General features: G+C 38.0%; 1 protein-coding gene across 7 annotated transcripts in view; it reads left to right on the forward strand.

Moving 5' to 3' along the window:
• Positions 1–16,364, forward strand: part of RAPGEF6 (Rap guanine nucleotide exchange factor 6) — a 139,988-nt gene that overhangs the window by 38,884 nt on the left and 84,740 nt on the right. For 6 of the 7 annotated variants that reach the window (XM_077924521.1, XM_077924517.1, XM_077924519.1 and 3 more), the window contains exon 6: positions 1,728–1,871. In XM_077924521.1, the coding sequence (XP_077780647.1) occupies positions 1,728–1,871 (144 nt within the window). Of the gene's footprint in view, positions 1–1,727; positions 1,872–13,713; positions 14,670–16,364 lie in introns of those variants that run through there. The other variant, XM_077924522.1, reaches the window with a different exon arrangement.

A 16,364-nucleotide genomic window follows, 5' to 3' on the forward strand; every position in this document is an offset into this window, starting at 1 on the left:
AGAATTCTTCTCTCAAGCCTATTTTCAGCAGGGGATTAAGAACCTGCAGGTGCCAGGGAAGGCCTCTGTAGCACCTCTACTATATACAAACAATGAACTCATTTCACAAGTGCCAGTCTTTGTGCTTTATATCGCATCATAAGCACAAAAAAGGAACATACCAGCAGGCTTGAAGAATAATAGACTTGAAAAAGTGTGTGTGTGTTGTAATGTGTATGATCCATGAAGTGTAGTAACCTGTACTTTGTAATCTCTTACATACTTAAAAAAAAACTTTGTACTCAGTCGTCACTACCAGAACAGCTTCTGGCATGAGATAATGACATCATCATACTGCGCAAAATCACATCTAAAGTATTTATAAATATGAAGACAGTCAAGTGCCTTTGCTTACTCGGTGCACAAACGGCTGAAAAAGATAAGAATCAGAAGAAAACAAATAAGAATCATGTCAGTGACTAGGGATGAATATAATTTTTGTAATCATTTTCTACATTCCATGTAGAAATATTCTCATAACTACATAAACACATCTAAAACAACAATAATTTTATTATTTATACCCCACCCATCTGGCTGGGTTTCCCTAGCCACTCTGGGCGGCTACATTTCTTCAGATATATTGTTCCTCAAATAACTATTATAAATATTTTTTGGTACAGCCTACCCATACTTTAAGGTCCATTGATTTCAGTGAGAGAAATTTAAGTAGCTGCTTTAATCTCCTTTGAAATCCATTGAAATTTATTGTGCACAACCTTGATAGGCTTCTACCCTTGCTGAATGATCTAATTCTTTCAAATATTGATACCTGTATGAGTTGTGTGTTTTTCAGTGCAGTGGATCACTTGCGTTGGTAGACGAGGATCGTAAGACCTTTTTCCAGTTTGAAAATGAACCTTCTATAAGTGTTTTAAGTGCAAATGTCCCTCGCTAATTTCTCAGTTCTTTTTACATGCCAGCCAGTTGCAGTGATAAACTAATTCCTTCCCTTGGTACACACTTACATGTAATATACAGTTGAAATACTGAATAGACACTGTTGCCACTTGTTTCTTGTATATATGTGTCTGTCTGTGTTGTTTCCTGCTGAGATTTCAAAAGGAAATGTGAAGATAGGACTTGCTTTTTATAGACTAAATGATCATGAAGGGCAGTAAGCTTTCAGCCTGAACTACTGTAATATGGTTCAAAATGTTGTTTCAAAAAGTTAGCCTTGTCACATTATAGCTGCAGCTAAGGTTTTAACAATCTGATCCATGGAGCATCAGGACTTTTTTAAAAAAAGTGTTTTGCTGCATGCTTTTGAGGCATTGGGACATTGGTGAGTGGAAGAGAGCAAATTGTGTATGTTGAGGTTGTAGTTTAATATGTAACTATCAAACTGACAACTTTTACCCTGTGACTATGCAACTGTTTTAATTTTAAAAAGTCTGAGTTCAATGAATAGTTTTTTTATTGCTGGTAAGGTAGTCTTGCTTAGTTTAGAGGGGGGGGGGGAGCTCTTTCCGGGAAGGAAATTGTGGCCTTCCAACTCATTGTAATAACACTGCTGAAGACGTGTAGCTCTAGTTTCAGGATCTTGCAGTAGGCTGCCTTCAGATAAACTTCCCCAGACGTTACTAGCTCACGTTGAGCTTTTTCTCATGAGTTTTTTAAGATTACACAGACTTTCAATGATATGGAAGAATTGGATGTTTAATCAGGATCCTGAACATGTGTTCCAGGTGGATAACTCGAAAGAGAATGAAGACAACATCCTGCAAAGGGAAGTGCCCCTCCGACAATCTCGACGGAGGTTTAGGAAGATTAACCAGAGGGGAGAACGTCAGACCATCACAGATAACGTGGATGTTAGCAGCTATCTTTCGGTGAGTGTACTTATTTCCATGTTCCAACCTGTTTGGCTGAGGCTTGCTCTTTCTGTGGGAAATATTGATGAAGTCAGAGATGAAGAAGTCGATAAAATTTACAAAGGTGATTTTGTTGGACTTAGAGTTGTAGATGGCTATTTAGGAGTTGACTGTAATGCAGCTGTAGCCTTTACAGAATCATGCTAATGTACTATCCATTGGTGAAGACTACTCCAGACCAAATCACTCTGTGGTCGCATTTAGTAAGTTTAGACTGAGACTGAGTTGTGTTCAGATGCATTTTCTGGTAGCCCAGCTGCTACCAAAACTCCAGATATTTAGTATGATTAATTATTTGTTGGACTCTATTATGCATCATCTCAGTTTTTTCTAGGTGTTTAGCAATCTCCATTACAAAAGGTTTAGGGCTGCTAACCAAAGCACACGCATGTATAAACTTTGATTTAAAGTATAATTTGATTAGGTTCTCATCCACTTTTTGTCAGCCTAACTCTGAATACCAAAAGATTGATCACAGACAACTGTTCAGAAAGTTTAAGCTTCAATTTTGGATTTATTTATTTTTTAAAAGAAGACATGGACATATTTGCATCCTCTTCCCTATTTCGTTCAGGCTGTAAATGAAGGGGATCTGTAGGGAACAAGCCTCAGGCTGCTGCTTGGTGTGCCTATAGGGTAGAATCAGCCCAAATCAGGAAGAGCTGTCTTGTGCAAGTGGATGCCTCCCTTGGGGATTCCTTGCCTCACACTGTAGCCTCACTGTTACAGAGCAATCCTAAACTCTGGACAGTGTTTTGGGGCTGAGTACAGGACAGAGAAGGGAGAGAACACTATTGGTTGATACCATTTGCTTGAAACCACAGGAGGGGAGAGTTCTCCTGACCAAGGGACCTGCTTGCAAGCTTACCACAGGCATTGGTTGGCCACTGTGAGAACAGGATGCTGGATTTAGATGGTCCATTTGCCTGATCCAGCAGGCTCTTCTTATATTCATGTGCTGTGTTCTGCTCGGACAACCATGGGAAAAAAGCATGCACACCCATAATAATTGATCCCACCTTTAGGCAGAGTTTTATCTTTGTTACAATTCTGATAAGGGTAAGATCAAAAATGTTCTCAGAGTGCAATCCTATTCTTTCTGGGAGTAAATTCCATGGAACTCTTATGAGTAGACATATAGAGATTTACTCCATACTTGCATGCTGACATAAAATTATTTGATATCAGTGGTAAAAATTATTACAATAAGTAATTGTAATTATTAAAGTAAGTAACTCAGATGATAACATAATGAATTGTGACTGGTAGGGAGAATTTGTTGCTTGTTTTGAGAGTTCCAGGGCAAGACTTTTTTGTTTAAAATGTATAATCCTTGAAAAAGATTGGTGTAGTGAATACAGTACTGTGGTAATTTTAAATGAATTGAAGTGCATATTTCAGGCATATTTTCACTGAAAAAGGAAAAAAAGGTTTTCATATTTGCCTTTAATATAAAATATATAGTAATTAACTTCAGAATATTGGCCGTATGCTCTTGTACAAGAGTTACTGTAAAAGCAGGAAAAGATGATAATTGTGATACTAATTAGGAATTGTCTGCGATACTTGCATTATTTTTGATAGTGAATGTATGAATATCCTTAAACACATCCTTCAATCAGATTGATATGTTCTTGCACTTGGGATGTATTTAATGTTTACAGGCTGTGTATTCATTTTCCCAGTATGTAAAGTAATAGCTGTTTCAGATCTTTTCCCTCTTTTATTTATCAGTCAGTCTTGTATTGTATCTTTCTATCAAGGGGCACAGGATAATTTACCTGTTTGTTTAAAAAAATGTCAGCATAAGAAGTCAGTGAAGCATAAGGCTATGGGAATTTGAATTTTGGATTAATGTAATCAAGGCAGAAAGATGAGATTTCCCTTTTTGCAGTAATTGAGGGTATATTGCAGTTTTGGTCAAGTTGAGGCTCTTCTGTATATTCTACCTGAGACTATTCCATTTTATGTTGGGCAGTTATTTAGCCCAGTGGTGATGGGGAAAGATTCCCCCTTCCCGGTAAATAGCTCCCCACTGTTGCAGACATCTGAGAGACCAAACAACCAGCAGATGATTCTTTTCCTGTTACTAAGGAACTAACTCTAGTTTTGTGTGGGATGCATTTAACCAGGATGTGAATTTTTCTTTTATTAATTTAAAATTGATTTAGCAAGGACTTGCTATTGGAAAATGCTAATCATTCCACAACAAGGACTTATCTGGTTTCAGTTCCCATATTAAATACATTGTAAATTGTCCTGCTGGGAAGCCAGCAAGATGTCCTTTATGCTCAAGTACTGTTTAGACCAGTAGCTTTTATATACCAGAATTTTAATTTCTCGTAAGTTTACTTCCATCTTTTTAATGCATTCATCTCCTATTAAATTGATATATTATTGTGAGCTTCACCCAACCCTAACAAAATATATCCAAGAATAGGATAGGGAATCTCAGACTCAGGGGTCTAATGGCTGGCTCTCAAGCACCAGTCACTGCAATTTTTAGTCTTACATCTCCCATTGACCCCACTCCTCAAATGGTTTGACTTGGCTGGAATGGTACTGTGAAAAAGCCTCTTGCTTGCCTAGATGGTTTCTCTTGCTGAAAGGCAGCCTACAATGCAAAACATATTTTGCCTTTGGTTGCACCCACTAGTTGAAAGGTTCCCCATGAGGGAATGCAGACCCAATGAAAAAAAAAAAAGGTTTTCCCCACTCCTACTGTGAACCATACCTTCAAGTAGTTTGTTATGATATCATGAAATACTGTAGTAATTCAGTAACTGCTCTCTGATTTTCCCATCCCTGAAGTTTCGGACAGTTTGTTTCAATCTGCCTAGAATGTCTTGCTCTCAGTTTAACCGCTTGAAAAGAGCTGGTATCTCACTTCTCATCTGTGTGAGATGAAGACTTGGGTAAAGCAAAATAGCTCTTCGTCTCCTTTTTAAAGGAGCTCTCCAAAGTCCCTTTCATCCATCTTACTCTTTGTTATCTGATGTTCTTTGCTCATGAATGTACCTGGGCTCAAACATGTAATCAGAAAGGACTTCAGTGGATACTGGTTAGTTCAGCAGTCAATCTTCCGTTCTTATTTTGTTTTTTTGGTAGGGGAGCTAAGCAAATATGTCTGACAGTTGTTTGGTCTCTTATTTTGTGGTTTGTATTAATGCTTCAGTCAGATGATTGTTAACCTTGTTAGCAGAAAGAAGCTGTGACTGTGGTGAATTAATTTCCTGAATAGTCTAGATACAGTAGTAAGCTACTTCTGTATGCCATCTATGAACATGTAATTTACTGCTTCATTTGCTACCTTGGTACTTGCAGGAAAAAGATGTTTGTCTGGAGCTTATACAGAGAATTGCAATGTATTATACAGGAATGCTGCAAAATTCTGTGATGGGGTTTTTTTTTTGGTGGGGGAATTCCTTGAACTTTAGTCAGGCTCATTTAGCAAGATGTGTGGAAGACTGATAGTCATATCTGTCATAGAGTGCTGTTAAGCGATGTTGTCAACTGTTACAGGAAGCTGCTTCTCTGGCTGAATGCCTGGTTAGTAACTCAAAGGGAGCATAACAGGCTTAAGATGGCATCCAAAAGAACAGCATGAAGAACCAGGCAAACTAAACTCCCTGGTGAGGTGACAAGGAATTGTCTCTTCTGATTTGTTCTAGTTTTATATCTAAAGGAAGCAAGCATCATCAAATTATTTTGATGCAGCTTTGATTTATTATGATCTTTCATTTCTGTCTCTAAAGTATCATAGTGCACACCTTTTCCTCTTAGAAACTAACATGATATTTTCAATTTTAAAATGTGGCTAATGTTACTCAATGTATATTCTTAATTTAGTGGGCCACTTGGCATGAAATGCTAAGATAGACTATAGCTTAGCATGATCAAACACATGTGGGTTTCTGGAGAGAAGATAGTTGTGTTGCTGCTGTTGTGCTCCTTATTGTTTAGCTCAGTGTTGTCTCTGAACACAGCCTTGTGATTTGTCTTCCCCAGCTCTTGGTTTCAGCTCATGGAATGAGACAAACCATGATCTGAGCTCTGACTAACACTAAGTCAAACCATGGCTTAGCCCAGGTAGTGTAATGGCAACAGTACTAAGGGAGTTATGCAGTGGCTGAAATTTTAAATGAGTGTTCTGTTGTATATAGTAAACAAAACACTGAACTTTGGGGTATTATGCATATATTTATTGGCTTATCTAAAAATTTGAAAAATATAGCAACTAAGTTGCTCCCAGGAAGAATGTCAGTATATTACACTTTGTACTGTTCTAGCCAGTGCAGTTGAACTTTTAATGGTAATTTAGAAAATGTAGGAATGTAGAAAATGGCTCAGTTCTCATGAATATATGGGTTCCTGAAGAGACTATCTCTGTGTTGTCAATGCTAGTTGGGCTTCGTAGAGCATTACTAGTGATGCTGTAATAAATATATTAAATAATTAAAATGTCCTGTGAGACTCTGGACGTGCTTCCTTCCAGTCAGCCTCCTACAAGGGCATCCGATTCTACTGTGTCTTTTCATTTAGGAGTGACTGATCTCCCATGACAGAGAAGTGTCAGAATTCTGTGGCCTCAGAGAAGGTCATCTGCTGCATCTGGGCATAAGTGTTAGAGTGAAATGCTTCTTAATTTTTAATTTAGAAAAAGTATGTGGCTTGGTTATTGGAGACATTGTAAGAGAATGTTAGAATAGGGAAATTATGGCCCGTCTTTTAAAAAAGTATTAAACAGATACTGCTGGAGCCCGTCCATTCTATTAAGTGGCTGTGTCTAGTTTTTGCCATCTCTTTTGTTGTTTGGTCTCTACACACTGCTTACATTACTTGTGGAGAAAGGAAGATGGAAGGACCAGTCCATGATTGTCTGCTCCTGAAATGTGATCAATAGTTGCAAATCATTCAACTTCTTAAGAGCAAGCATGCCAGGACTGCATATTGAGTGCAGAGTACTGCTTCTATAACTAATTGGAACAAAAGATTTATTTGATTCCGGCCAAAGTATGTATCACAATTGGAATGCAGCCAGAATTCTTGGTTTAATGTTCATCCATTCTCAGCACAGAAAGAGTTAGCAATATATTTGTTTTTAAAAATATCTTCTTTGGTGATTGTCTTCACAAGCATCCTAATGCTTATAGCCATTTCGCTACCTATTTTGAAAATATTTGTATTATAAGTTTATATTGTTAACGCTTGACTTTGGAAACACTGTGGCGTTCAGTTGCTTTGTAACCCTTATTCAAATCCAGTTGGATCCTAGGTTCCATGAGCACGAGCGGAATATATTGCCATCTGTATATGGTGTATGCAAATTTCCCTTTTGGCTGCATTTTTAGCACTTAAAATTTCAGAAGGCAAGTGCAATTTGTAGGAAGAAATGCTCATTTATTGTATGACCGTTTTGTGCATCCAGCTGCTCCTGGAAACCAGCAGGTTTGTAGCTCTTATAAGTGTTGAGATGAGCCTATAAGAATGGAGTCAATGGAAATTGTGGCTGGACAGGTAAAGATGCAGGTACTGGCTGATGGATGTCAGCATCATGGCTTTGATTGTATGAGACCCCTGATTAAGAGCCTCGATGTAAGAATCTGCTCTTAGCATCAGTGTTCAGGGGCCAAGAGCAGGGCTGAACAACTGAAAAAGTAATTCCTTGGTTATTACATAAGGTCCAGGAAGCCAGGTTCTAGTTGTCTCTTGGTCTATTTTTCTCAGATTGTCTTCTGTCAAGTGTTCCCACTGGGCAATGTTTTTAAATCAACAGTACTTGTATCAACTTACAATCATATCTTGGTTTAATAAGTTGAGATAGGAACAAGTGTTTTGGCCATGTGTGCAGCCCCTTTGCTGCTCCTTTCCTGGCAGAAGCAAACAAGCTAGGGTGTCTTCCAATACACTGTCTTCTTCTGAACTGGGAAATTCTGGTTAGCAGGTTTGGAAAAACCAGAATACAGTATATAAGTCAGCTTCAAACAATGGCTTAGCAGCTTCAGAACATGCATGAATATTAACTGCTTTCCTGGTTGGGACAAACTGGGAAAGTAATGTTAATAGAAGACTTCCTTGTTTGCTTGCACAAAGGAAAGCATGAGAGGGTTTTGTGCACACCCAACATCTCCATTCATCTTGGCTTATGAACATGACTGCTGTGAAGTTCCACCAACTGAAATGCTCTTGCCTTAGGTGTTTGAAATGGTATGCTGATTGGTTCACTTACTTGAGCCATCTCTAAAATGATTTACTGAATAATTTTATCAAGGCACTTTTGGTGTAATTTATTTCTGAACCTTTTAAAGAGGTTTATCACAGGCATGAAATTCAACACAGATTCTTCATGTTAGGAAAAGCTTTCTCTACTCGATTTGTGTCATGAAAGTCTTTCCGTCTCCATAAGATAGATCCACTTTTACAAGACAGGCCAGGAAAGCTTTTTGTTCCCTATATAGAATATAGAAACTGTAATTTAAATATATCTATATCTATATCTATATCACACAGATGAAACAGAATAGTTTGCCTCGAATAAACACATCTCAGTTTAACTAGCAGAGATGTAAATGGACCTTTTGCCCACACATGTGAGCTGTTATTAAAGTAGGAAATATCTAATAAACTATAGTGTTCTGTTTCATCCAAACTGGGAATCCATGGCTATTGGCAATGGAAAAAGTCAGAATCTTAAACCATCTTCAAACTGTAGCTTAAGATCCTGACTTGTATGCAGCCTGGTAACCATAGTTTTCTGGTACTGATGAAATGGAAAACTATGATTAATTGGAGACTGTCTGGTTTAATCACTGCTTGTATGAAGGGAAAAGTGAAGGCACTGCTTATGCAGGAAACATTTGTTGTTGTTGTTTAGTTGTTTAGTCGTGTCCGACTCTTCGTGACCCCATGGACCAGAGCACGCCAGGCACTCCTGTCTTCCACTGCCTCCCGCATTTTGGTCAAACTCATGCTGGTAGCTTCGAGAACATTGTTCAACCATCTTGTCCTCTGTCGTCCCCTTCTCCTTGTGCCCTCCATCTTTCCCAACATCAGGGTCTTTTCCAGGGAGTCTTCTCTTCTCATGAGGTGGCCAAAGTATTGGAGCCTCAGCTTCACGATCTGTCCTTCAAGTGAGCACTCAGGGCTGATTTCCTTCAGAATGGATAGGATGCAGGAAACATTAATACTTTGGCTTGTTAAACAAAGATACGATTGTCTGAAGTTTAAATATCTGTTTTCAAGCTGATATTGTTTTCTGAAGCTGATAGAATTACATCTGAAAAGTAGGACATGTTCAGACCAGACATCCTGTGATCTCCCTGTGTGTAACAGGTTAAGGTCTTCCATATTGATGCTTTACACACTCCTGGTGTTCAGGGACGCCAGCATTTCATAGGGACCTGTGTTTGGTGGAAGTTTAACTCCAATCTCTAATTTTGTGGTGCTCCAGTATGTATGCAGAAGTTAGCATTAGCAAATAAATGTGGTGCAATAAATGTGGACGCCTATGTTTTTGCAGAGCTCTGTTTGTGTGCATGCCCGGACACCTGCATCATCAGAGTAGCTGTGCTTTGATGGATTGCACTTGGTCATACTAGTCTAGCTGCTACAGCATCCTTACAGAATTTCTTAATATAGGTGTACAATCCTTTTAAGAAAAATGAATTGTGTTTCCCAAGCAGTAGTGCTTGGGGAATTATGTCTGCTATGATTTGAGAAAACTTATTCCTCCTAATAGCAGCAGTTGTAATAACCATGTTTGAAGAGAACTGTTTATGCAGGCACATGAAGTTTGTGTATGCCAGTCTAGTCAGTGTGACTGCCTAAGGATGCACCAAAAGGCATTGGCCGATCTATATGTAACCTTTATCATGCAGAGACTGCTTGAATTAACTTCTGCATATGTCTGCTTCCCATCATCAGTATAACATAGTATTGCTGATTATGTCAGTTTTCCATATCACATGGACAGGTAGCTGCTGAAATGGAAAGCAGTACAATAGAAACTCTACACTTGAAGGTAGTAACAACATCACAAGGAGGCAGTTTGAAATGATTGCCTATGCATTGCAAAATAATGTGTATGTCTGCCTATAGATTCACTTGTGGTTTGTTTCCTAAGCCAAACATTTGAGACAGCATCTCTGATTTTGTGAAAGAGATAGAGCTTTGGATTGAGAAAATGTGATTTGGGTCTATGCTATCAGTCACCCCTCTACCAATTCCCCAAATAATAACTGATTCCCTTTATGCAGTTCACACGCCATGCCTAATAGTTCTCTTGCTTGTGTTGCATTCTGTTGAGGCAGTCCTTCCGCACTGAGATTTAATATTTTAACATTAATTAACAGATTGATTGTAATCGTCAATGAAACTCTAAATACAAATATGTGTGTTGTCTTTGCAGAGTTACACAGGGATGGACTTGTCATGTTGATCATGTATACACATGGGTACAGTTAACATTTGAAATAGACATGAAACAACAATTAAGCCATTCATATAAATTTCTTATTAGTTTTATTAAAAATATAAATGTCAAAGCTCTAAATGGGAGATGACCTTTTCATGTATATCACATTATCTTAGAGAAGAAAAGTAGCTACAAAGCCTATAGGGAAATTGAATCTGTGGTGCCTTTTTATTGTTCCCTCTGTATCGCTGATTCTAATTTTAGAAGCTTACATCATTTTAGTTCTAGTGACAGCCTCTCTCTTACATTCTCTCCCCCTCCCCTCCCCTCTCCTCTGCTTTCCCCCCTCCCTCCTAGGATGGCTTACATTTTCATACTGCTGTTGAATCTTTCTGTGCCTTTTGATAGGATTTTAGCTGCAATGAAAACTATTGTACACTTGCTGTTTAATGTCAGAGCATAATGTCACTATGGAAGAGGAAATGTGGGGAGTTCATAGGGGCTGTTTTTAATGTCTCACCTGTGCAAAGACTGAAGAATAAAATCATCTTTAAAAATCAAAGTATAGATCTAACCTTGCTTGAAAATATTTATGAAAGATTTTAAGTGCAGTGTGTGTGTGTGTGTGTGTGTGTGTGTGTGTGTGTGTGTGTGTGTGTGATCTGCCAGCAGTATAAAGTCACTCAAGGCTTGCTAGTGCAGCATGAAGATTCTCTCAGATTCTTTTCCATCTGCCAATATTCATTTCCATCATTGGTCCTTTCTGTTTTGGAACACTAAAATGTTGGGAGGACCCATCACTATTCATTCATATTCTCTCCCTCCCTCTTTCTCCATGTATAATATAGGTTAAAATACTGCTGATTAACATTGCCTTTTGCTGCCAATTACCAAGGTATTTTCAAGTTATCAACTCCTGAGTGCAGTGGGTTACCGAAGCCGGGCTACTACTTTACACTGCATTGGAAATAACCTGCTAGCTACTGTCCTGGCATTTCCCCTATCACTTGCTTTTTCATGTAGAGGTGCACCGGGGAATTAATTCAAACATTCATCTTCAGGGCACAAATAATGAATTAGGAGAGTTGACATTTTTTGGACATCTGGAATGAAAAGTAGCTGCTTGGCTAGAAGTCCTGTGATGGGCATACATTCACTTGATGGTGGGTTTGCATAATTATTGATTAAAATATATCTTCTAAAAAAAGAACAGGCCTCTAGTCCTGTTGAAAAAATGTCCAAAAATAAAACTCCAAACAGTATTCAGATTACAAAAATACAGTGTTCTTTCCATCATATTCACATCACCCTGTTGGGTTTTCTCTCCTACTTCAGTATGTAGATGGATTATTTTAAAGTGTTTAATAAAAGAAAAAAGTCACTTTATTTCATTTATAGCCCTTTTTTAAAAAAATGAAATAAATAATTTACAGACAAATACATATTTAATATAGCCTTAGCTCTGATTGCATTCATTTTAAAATCCTACTTGGTTATTTTCCTCTGTTGCAGATAATGAATTTTGATCATTTGACATTTGTCTTCAACAGATAATTTATTAAGGAATTTATGTAAGAGTGGCATAAAGACACTTCGTTTTTTAAAAGGGTGCCAGCGTAGAATTAGGTCAGTTTTTCACCCTGCACATAGCTGTTAGGCTGGCAGGATTGCATGTAGGGGCTGAGATACATTCCCCAGGGTGTTGCAGTAGCTGCAGTCTGATTCGTAGGAAAAGGAAAAGGATGATGTCATCTTCACTTAAAGGGGAAACTAGAAAGGAAGGGGAGAAAATCCCCTTATTAAGCTTATGTTTACAGTAGTTGTGAAATATTGCACTCACTTAAAAATCTTTGGTGGAGTAAATTCATGCACAATGCAGCAATTTCAAAAGGCAGTTCTGAAACTAACACACATAGTTCAACTGAACAACAGAATATGTTTGTTGTTAATCAGGCATCTTTTCTTAAAATAAAAATAAACTGCATGTCTCTTAATATGATACAGCCTGTTTTAGTATAGTTACATGGCATCACTGAACAATTATTTTTAAGTTGAACTCTTTGGAAACCTAGTTTCTTACTTGGGGTTTATACATGTTCACTTTTGAGCAGTATTAACATGAATCATTTAAAAAGATGTAGGTACAGTAGTGGGGCTGCTCATCTGCTGCCTTATTGTGAACAAAAAAAAATGTTTAAATGCTGAATACTTTCTCATTTTTCAAGCAGTACTGAATATATATTCAAAATAAATAAACATACAAAAAGGAAAATTATTTCAATAAAGCATACTCTAGGTACACATCAGTTTTATCCAGTGCTGTTCTTCTGTTCATGGAAGGCTCTTTGAGACCCAGAGGAGGCTTTGTAGAGCAAAAGGAAGGCAATTTCCTCTTTCTCCTCCCGTGCCCTTATTCTACGCTGTGCTGGTGGGTTCCCTAATACTCTGGATTAAATCTGGGATCCAGTTAAAGGGGCTACAGAGGGCAAGATGATTAGTGAAAAATCACCTCCTCTCTCCTCCCATATAGGGAAGCCTCCACTGGATCAAACAGGGTCTCCTGTGAATGGAAGGATGCTGATGGATACAACCCTATGTTTTAAAAGTTATTTTCAAGTTGCTGCCTTTGAATATAGAATTCAGTTTCTACATAAGATCTCAATTGCATGTATATCTTTCTGTTTCTCCATTTCTGGCCAGTTCAAGCTTTGATGAGTTCTGCTCTTAACTAATATATTTTGGGAAGATACAAATCAAATGTAACTTGCAGGTTAATGTAAACTTGTGGGTGAATGACACCCATTTTCAACCACAAAGTGTTTCGCTTTGGTCATAAAAGCAAATTTGGTCTGCCTTTTGTAGTATACCTACTGTAAGATGGTCACCCTGACTAGTGATTAAAATTATCTTTCAACATTATGGGAGAAAGTTTAGTCTCTTCAATAAAATTCCTTGCTATGAGAGGGTGTGGATAGGCAGAATCTGTAGGGAGATAATAAGCAGCAGGTCATAATGAAGGAATTGTCAGTGCCAAATTTTATCACAATGATAAGAAATATGCTTTGTCCATAATGCTACTTAGAAAAAAATGTGAGCTGATACACACATTTCAAGAGTAAGTGCTAAAAAAAAACACCACCCAAAGGAATTGTGTGCACAGTCAGATCAGCAGAGTGATATGAAATGTAACATAGAGTATGTTTTGCTGAATTGTTGTTGTACAGAGGTGTGTTTATACTAGGTCAATAAAGATGCTCTGGCTGCATCTGCAGATACAGTAGCCAATTGATCTAATGCAGTTTCTAAAGGCTTTCTATACAGGTGATGTCATCCTTTTAGCTCCATTCCCCTCCCACTCTCTCCCCTCCTTATTAGATATTTCATCTTGCTGCGGAGCATCCAATCGATGAGAGCTTCTCCTGAGGGAGCTGCTGAGAAACGAGCAAAGATAGTAGGAATTAGGACTCGAGCGTTCAGTCTTGCTGTGGATGTTGCCTTTTGCAATGTATTAGAAATGTTTTAATTGGTAAATGCTGGGTTTGGATTAACCATGTATCTGGCTGTGCATTAGAATTCTAAGCTATACTGCAGCATTTTTAAACTCTGCATTGGAGGGGGTTGGGAGGGAAATGGCTTTGATCGCAGAGGCTTTGAGCAATTCTGTAGTGCAAACCTGTTAAGAGTACTGTATATATTTATATATCTGGAAGATGCTAGCTGAGAATTTACTCTTGTCATGGTGGGCAAGAGTATAAAGAAGGAACTTTAATATGAAGGATTCCACAGTCATCCAAGATCTGCTTTAACAAGAATCTTTGCAAAACTATACCTGCATTATAAAATGTGAAGATGAGGAAATGGGACTCTGAAGACTAACCAGCTTTAACCTGTGCCTTGCAATGGGAAAATACTTAAAAGGATTTCAGCTTTCAGCTTTCCAGAGACTGTTGCATTTAACTTGTAAACCTTTCTAGAATTTATTCTAGCTGTTTCAGGTATATTTCCTGCCTGGGGAAATCTATTGACCTTTGTATTTGAATAAGAAGCAGCACTGAAAATTTTGAATGTGCAGTTATGTACTTGTCGAAATTGGACTGTTTTTGCAGTAATTTTTGCAACACTGAAAGCCACTGAGATACAGTAGGAATTTAATTTTTAATTAATCACTGTGAAATTAAAGTCTACTTGATTTTGTGCCTGAAAATCCATTTCTTTGGCTTATGGTTTCTAAACTTCTAAGGATCTTAATTTCTTGTTGGTGAGTGGAAACTTTCCCTTCAACCCAGGAAATGGCTTTTCTTGTTCGTTGTTACGCCAACTGCCTGCAGCCTTGGGCCTCTAAAGTAAGTAAGAATTCATATGTAGGTTTTTCTCAAGCTGAACATAATTTGAAAATAGCTATTACTTAAGAACTTTTTAAAGTTTAAACATACAATCAGTTTGTTTTCTAGTTTTGAAACTCTCTAATACTCTTGTAATCTTAGGATGTTTCAGTTTGGTGTAAGAGAAATCTTTAAATCTAACAAGATATATATTAATGCTTGAGCTCTTTGGCCTCCTTAACAGTCACCTAAAGTCGCAGAAAGCTGTGGTTATGGTTTCCTCATTTTGCTTGTAATTAGGAAATGATCGTGTCTTCAAAGTAACACCATTATGTATGTGAAGATAGTCAGTTTGCAATACAACTGTTTATGGCTGTATTTCTCGCAACATATATGACATTGCAAGAGGAAGCAATTATCTTTAAAGCTACATATTTTGGATATCCTTACTCTTTCTTTTTAAACAAAAGTTATACCTCCATGAAAGTTTCACTGCTTCTTCACAACAGCAAACTTTAGTGTCCTAGAAGCTATTTTCTGGTTGTTAAGGCTGAAGTGAAGTAATTGACTTGTGGGTGGAAAGTTCATAGAGCTCCTGAGCTTGAAAGTTCATCTAGTATTCTCCCTCTTAATATTATTATGATAATGGAACATAGTAATAATAAATATGTACAGTACACAAAATTTGTTGATGTTTTGAAAATGAAGAACTAAAAATCAACTAAAAATTGTGTCAGCCCCATTTGTCTCTACAATTTCAACGTGCTGTGTGCTAGAAATAGGTAGCATCCCTCTTTAGTATTGTTCTTGGTAAGGATTTAAGATAGCAAATGTTTGTTTAAAAGTTGGTGGCTGTTTCATGTGACCAGCAGCTTTTATATTCAGGGCATCTTTATTTATCTCTTCATCGTTTTGAGGTCAAATTTTTGAACCTATTTTTCTTACCAGCCCTGCAAATAAGTGATTTGAAAAGGTGAATATCCACTTTGGTCTTGTATTGTTGTCAGGCTGGAGGCTCTGTTCTTAGAATTCTCCTGTATCCATCTTCTGTTTCCTGTCTTTCCCCCTACCCTGAATAACTATCACAACACTGTATTTCTTCAGCTATGAAAGGCAGCTGTGCTGTGGCAGTGCCCAATATCAACCTACATGCTCAGGTGTGCACCACCCCCACCCCCAATATGAGACTGAAAAAGGAGAGAAGACATACAGCCAGCATAGTGAAATTGACACCCATGACAGGAACTAGTTTCTTTTCTAATATGCTTGCTTAGGAAAACATTTCTGCCCCTGCTCTTTGTTTCCTGGGATTCAAAGTTCAGTGACCCTGTGACACTAGAAGACTAGAGTGCTGCTTTCTTAGCACTTTGTGTTTTCTAGCTTAGAGAAGTAATGTAGCATACTAAATCCTGACAAGATGGAGTCTCTGGTTAGGTGGCTATTATGGTGGAGAAGTGGGGATATGACCAGTTCTGGATAGGGTTGTGCTGTTTCAGAAGGATCTTGTGGGTGTTTGTTGATCCATCATTGCCCTGGAGGCCTAGATGGCTGAAGTGGCTAAGTTTCAGTTCCAGCAGATTTGCAAGCTATGGCTTTACCTGTTGTGATCAGTGACTGATTTGGGACAATGTTTAAAAAGAGTGTTTCTTTTCACTGGGTATGTGTTATGGACTGGCTGGATTCAGAGGAGTGGACCAGCTGGAGAACCCCCGAGGG

The sequence above is a fragment of the Podarcis muralis genome, chromosome 2 (assembly GCF_964188315.1).
Source record: "Podarcis muralis chromosome 2, rPodMur119.hap1.1, whole genome shotgun sequence".
NCBI lineage: Eukaryota > Metazoa > Chordata > Lepidosauria > Squamata > Lacertidae > Podarcis > Podarcis muralis.